The 6,255-nt window shown below is 34.7% G+C and overlaps 1 protein-coding gene across 1 annotated transcript; it reads left to right on the forward strand.

Moving 5' to 3' along the window:
- Nucleotides 1-4,400: 4,400 nt before the first annotated feature.
- LOC149169434 (peroxidase 49-like) lies at nt 4,401-6,023 on the forward strand. The gene is made up of 4 exons (XM_089427097.1): nt 4,401-4,698; nt 4,789-4,980; nt 5,126-5,291; nt 5,419-6,023. The coding sequence occupies exons 1-4, from the start codon at nt 4,441-4,443 to the stop codon at nt 5,832-5,834; spliced, it is 1,032 nt and encodes a 343-aa protein (XP_089283223.1). The 5' UTR covers nt 4,401-4,440; the 3' UTR covers nt 5,835-6,023.
- Nucleotides 6,024-6,255: the final 232 nt, after the last annotated feature.

Consider the following 6,255-nt stretch of genomic DNA (forward strand, 5'->3'; position numbering starts at 1 on the left):
TAGTATAGAAAAATCAAGCGACTTTGGATACTAAGCAACCTTTGGATATCAAGCAAAGATCTTATTTTAGACATCTTTACATTTTTAAAATAATACACTTCAAACATTAAATGTTACTCGAATTTCAAAGAAATAATGCTAGGATTACTTGAATTGGAAAAAACTTAAACTAAATGCATACCTTTATCCTGAGATATTTGAGCCTCTTACTTGAGGAAGAGACCAAATAAGATGGTAAATTTTAAAATTTGGTTAAAAATGAACTATGATCATCAAACTTTGAAATTCCATCTTTGAACTTTGGCTAAAACAACTAAAGTACCATTGGTTTTGTGCAAGCTCAACAGAAAAGGGCCAACCAATCACTATAGTCCCTGCAATCCTTTGGGTAGGGACGAATGAGTTAAGGCGCCAACTATTTATCTCTATATGGTAATGTTAATAGGTTTCCTTGTTATCTTTTATAATTTATATGTCAAAATTAATTGGCATGTCAGTTTCCTTGTTATTTATTATCATAATTCATTTATTTATATGTGTGGTTTGATATAGAAAGCTATATCAAATTTACATTATACTTTGTGCCAAAATAATAATATGTCTCAAAGCTCATAATATAAGACACTTTATGTGCTTTTATTTATTTATTTATTTTTAGTTTTAATTCTTTTCAGGTAGATGTATATTCAAAACATTTGAAACTTGTTTTAGTCTATCATTAGAGAAATGAGCCAAAGTCAAAATTTCATTTCTCACAATAACCAAGTATAATTATCCAAAAATCATAATGGCTAGTCTAGTATATTAGGCCTTTGAGGTCGTCCTTATACTAAAAGCAAAGATACATAAGACAACAAATCAAAGAGAGGGTAGCAAGAACGTCATTCTAGGACTTACGATATTTTGATTCTTCAACTCGGGTGCGCTCATGGTTGCAACCTAGAGAGCACCCAAGGTCAAGAACGATGCCCAAGTGATGCTCAATTCTCCTAATCTTGGTACCCATGAAGTGCATATCTACATTAGATCTAGGATTGAAACAATCCTTTTTTTTTATTCACTTCTATCAACTATCACATGTCCTAACAGTAGGTTCAGATGTCTATATATGTCAATTGTGTAAATATACTAGTTGTATTCTAGCCATGGTGTGGCCTGTATTAAAGAACTAGTCAGTTACCTCAGTCAGAACTTTTGAATCTATAAGAAAATGATGTTCATAAAAAATTCCCTTTCCACCTAATCAACCTCATCTTACGCTGGCTACAAGGCATGTTCTCTAATCTAGTCATTGAGCTTTCCATCCATTGCTCAGAATGAGAGCTTCCTTTCTCGTGATAATAGGTAGTGCTTCCTTGAACCCAAATGCACTAGCGAGGCATGTTGGACACAACCCAAAGAGTCGTCACTTGACTTGAAGAGAAAGATGCCCAAAGCTATCTTTGACAAATGTAGGTGACAAGGGTGGAAGGCATGAGATGGGTGAGTCGAGCAACTTAGAGCAAGAGGGAGAGTGAAGCACATTAAGATGGAGGGGGTAAAAACTGCCAAGGGATCACAAGAGAATGAACCTCATAGAGTTTTAGGTAGTAAGGCATGGAAAGATAGAGGGAAGCCACACCTTGCCAAAAATACCTAAAACTAGATAAGGAAACAACCACAAAGCCCTCTATTACCATGATGGAGATCGAGGGGTTAACTGAGAAAACTAAGAAACAAAAAAATAATGAAAATATCCCAAATTACTTGCACCATAATGCATTGAGTGGCGAGCATATTATACATGGATAACAATAAAACTAGACCTAACACATTATCAAGCACCAATATTTTCTCATGCGTGGCAGAAACATTGTTCATGATGAGAGCCCCCCACTTCCAAAAATGAGTAATGCATGTGAGAGGTCCTGATCATACTAAATCATTCAATAACCAAGAACAATTAACCATAGCCTAGCATTAATCTAAGACTAGAAGAAAAGACCTCCACCATGTCATAGGAATTATGGTCGCAAGAGAATGATATGATGGGTGTGATGATGAACATAGGGAGGATGTGTTGCCATATCCTCTTACCTTAATGTCTCATGGGATAATAGTCACATTATCCCCACCCCACTTATATTGTTTCAAACACCCATTCCAAAGAAGGCACTTAATAATGTTAAATTGTATAATAAATTATTTTCATTGTTATAATTTATACAAAATTGAAAAATAACTTATAGTTTTTGAATATTTTTTATTTCATAAAAATAACATTAGGTTGATTTATAAGTTTATGAATGAAATTATTAAATATTTAAATATTTAAGGATATATTTATTATATTATTAATACAGATATCATTAAAATAATATATTTAAAACATTATAATTATGTTATAACGAAAGTTGTATGAGTAAATGCATTTTTATATATGTTTTCAAGAACTTAGAGGCTTAGTTTTTAATGGAAGAAATAATATTTAAAGAATGAAGGGAATTCATTTCATTATAAATTAATAACTATCTAAATTTTAACAAAAACGAAATTCATATGAGTAAATGCACTTCTTATATATTTTTTCAAGAGCTTAAAGGATTAGTTTTTAATGAGAGAAATAAGATTTAAAGAAGGAAAGTGAATTAATTTCATTATAAATTAATAGCTATCTAAATTTTGCACTTCTTATATATTTTTTCAAGAGCTTAAAGGATTAGTTTTTAATGAGAGAAATAAGATTTAAAGAAGGAAAGTGAACTAATTTCATTATAAATTAATAGCTATCTAAATTTTAACAAAACAATTGTGTAGTTTGTATTAATATGAATGTGAAATTTGGTAAAGCTTAATGTTTGGAGACACTTTATTCCGAGGGATGCTTATTACTTAGAATTAGCAAGAGTTCGTGATTTGACAAGGGTTGTAATGATTGGAGACATTCTTATATAGGGATTCCATTCTAGAGGATGCCTACCTTAATATTAGCAAGAGTTCGTGATTTGACAAGGGTTGTAATGATGGGAGACATTCTTATATAGGGATTCCATTCTAGAGGATGCCTACCTTAATATTAGTAGGTGTTTGTGATTTGGCAAGGGGTGAATGTCAAGGGTTGAGAGATTGAGAAGTAGTTTTATATTTGTGATTTGGCCAGAGGTGAATGAAGGATTAAGACATTGAAATTTTATATTTATGATTTGGACAAAAGCGGTTAATATTAAGGGTTGAGACATTGACAAGTAATTTTATATGCAATCTCACTTTATAGAAAGTGCCTACCATTTAGGATGAGGAGTTTTGTTTAAAATCACTCTAAGTTGCCAATTGATGTCTACTCTTTATGTCTCATCATAATGAGTCAATATGAATAATTTGAATATGTAAAATATCTACCTCTATAGTTTTGAACTATATTCTTAATGTAACCTCTAAACATCACCACCATCCTTTCCTTACAATGAAAAAGAATAATCAAAAATATGTATCAAAGCACACTTGAGTGGCGAATTTAAATATTAATTTCACGCAAGAGCGTAGCTTCTAACGGCATTCCTATGTTGAAGGATAACCATTACAGGTAACCACAATTTTTGAATATGTATTTCCTGTGCAATTTTTCTACATTGATTGTGTCACGGGTGAGACAAATAGATAGTCACTGGAGAACGCAACCTGAACTCTATTATTTGGAGTTGGTGACATGAAAATCACACGATAACTATCGCAGGTATCTCTCAGCAGCACGAATACGACAATAGGTCATCAGGGAAATAGTTGGCATACGGCTGTTTGGGCATTTCTTGGGAGAGTGTTTTATATGTGTTTTCAAATTCTTCATATGTAAAGTAATAATAAACAAGTTAGGCAATAAAATGGTTAAAACATGGAGTTATGACTAAACGGCGAAGAAGTTTCTAAGAGTTGAAATTGTTGTTTAGTAATGGAAATATTTTGCATTTTGCTTCCTATTTTATATGAATAATTTGAATTTTATCTATACGGCATACAAAAACAACAATAAGGGCGGCTAACTGCCCTTTGAAACTTTCGCCACTCTCACTTGCTACTTGTGAATCGTTCCTACGATAGACCGCTAAATATTCATTCATGCATGGGACAACCATTATTCATTTCTAATCAGTGACGTGCTTTTCTTTTTCAATTTACTTAATTGCAAAGTCTAGAGGAAAATATGAGACCTTGTTGACTTTTTAATGCCTTAGTAATTAAATATTTGAATCTATCATCATCATGCCGCGTATGGTGTGGTCAAGGAGGGTAGTTGAACGGTCTTCTTACATTGAAATTTTCAACTATTGAATTCAACTTTAACGAGGTGGAGGACAGCCCATGCATCAATATAAATAAGCGTCCACGTAACGAAAATCCACAATCTCTTCTTCCCTTCGTGTTCCTTGGGTTGATTCATACATTGGGATAGCAGTTCGTTGATTCATGAGAATGATGGCCATAACTATGTCGCCCCGCCTCTCCCTTATCCCTCTTTTGCTACTTTGTTTGCTGCAGGCGTTCGTAATGCCATTCCCGGTGTCGTACCCTCAGCCTTCTAATAACTTGATTCCACATTTTTATGACCATTCGTGTCCCATGGCCGAACAAATAGTTCAATCGGTACTAGAGAAGGCGGTGATAAAGGAAGCTCGAATGGCAGCATCCTTACTCAGGCTTCACTTCCATGATTGTTTTGTTCAGGTCACCATTATTTTCCTTATGCACATTTATCTAATTGCTATTAGTAGTAAAATGTATGTATTTATGGGTGAAATTTTAATGGCATGACAGGGGTGCGACGCATCTTTGCTGCTGGATAACAGTTCAACCATTGTGAGTGAGAAGGGATCAATTCCCAACAATAACTCTGGCAGAGGATTTGAAGTCATTGATCAGATTAAGAGTGAGCTGGAGAAGGCCTGTCCCAAAACTGTATCCTGTGCAGATATTCTTGCTATTTCAGCTCGTGACTCAGTGGTCCTGGTAATAAATCATCTATTAATCTCTTTACTAGCCAGTATCTTAGTATAACATAGATAAATCTCTTTGCTAGCACTCGGTTTCAAGACAAGATCATAATCTAATAAATAATAATACCTATTGATGTGTTATAATTGAATAATATCAGAGTGGAGGAATAGGCTGGGAAGTTTTACTGGGGAGAAGGGACTCGAGCAGTGCAAGTCTGAGTGGGTCCAACAACAATATCCCAGCGCCCAACTCAACTCTCCAGACTCTCATTACCAAGTTTAAGCGACAGGGTCTGGATGAGGTAGACTTGGTTGCCCTTTCAGGTATATATATATATCGTATTTCATTGCAGCGTCATAATTTGCAGTTCATTCTTTTCTTTCTGTAGCATCCAATATTAAGTGGGGATTATTAAGCAGCGAAATACAAATGCAAATGTTAATTACGCAGGAGGTCACACCATCGGCCAATCTCGATGCACAAGTTTCAGGCAGAGGCTTTACAACCAAAGTGGAAATGGCCAGGCAGACTCCACCCTTGACAAATCTTACTATAGTCGGCTCATATCTGGGTGCCCGAAATCAGGAGGAGATAATAACTTGTCCCCTTTGGATTTTGTGAGTCCAACCAAATTCGACAACTACTACTTCAAGAACTTGCTGAGCGGGTATGGACTGTTGAACTCTGACGAAGAATTGTTCGCCAAGGGCCAAGCGACGACGACGGAAACAGTGAAAGCTTATGCAGAAAATGAAGAGCTGTTTCTCGAACAGTTTGCATTATCGATGGTGAAGATGGGGAATATCAGCCCTCTTACAGGCACCATGGGAGAAATCAGGGTCAACTGTCGTACTGTTCTCGGTTGATCAGAACTTGATTTTAGTTATTTTTCAATGTTATGCATTGCTTTATCTTACGTTCCCCTTTGTAGCTGTCATCATAATGCACTACTAAATAATTCTTCCGAGCGCATTCAGTTGTCACAACATTAATAATTTTGCGGCCAGTCCATTATTATGTTTGTAATAAGATCAGATAATAAAGGGAAATTAGTTGAACGTCCACCTGAAATTGCAATGTACGAAGTATCTCTACATAATCAAAGCAATGTGGCTTAATGACTTACTTCATATCAAGAATATTGAGAATGAATCATATTTGATTTCTCTGTTTCTATTTGATTTTATTTCAATGACGTCCCCCGCACATATTAATGGGGATTAGGGAAGATATTAATAATGTAATTTCTTACTGATAATTGTAACTACACTTGCACATTTATATGTT

Source organism: Pinus tabuliformis, chromosome 4_2, assembly GCF_031772625.1.
Source record: "Pinus tabuliformis cultivar Carrire ecotype Pingquan chromosome 4_2, CPIR1, whole genome shotgun sequence".
Lineage (NCBI taxonomy): Eukaryota > Viridiplantae > Streptophyta > Pinopsida > Pinales > Pinaceae > Pinus > Pinus tabuliformis.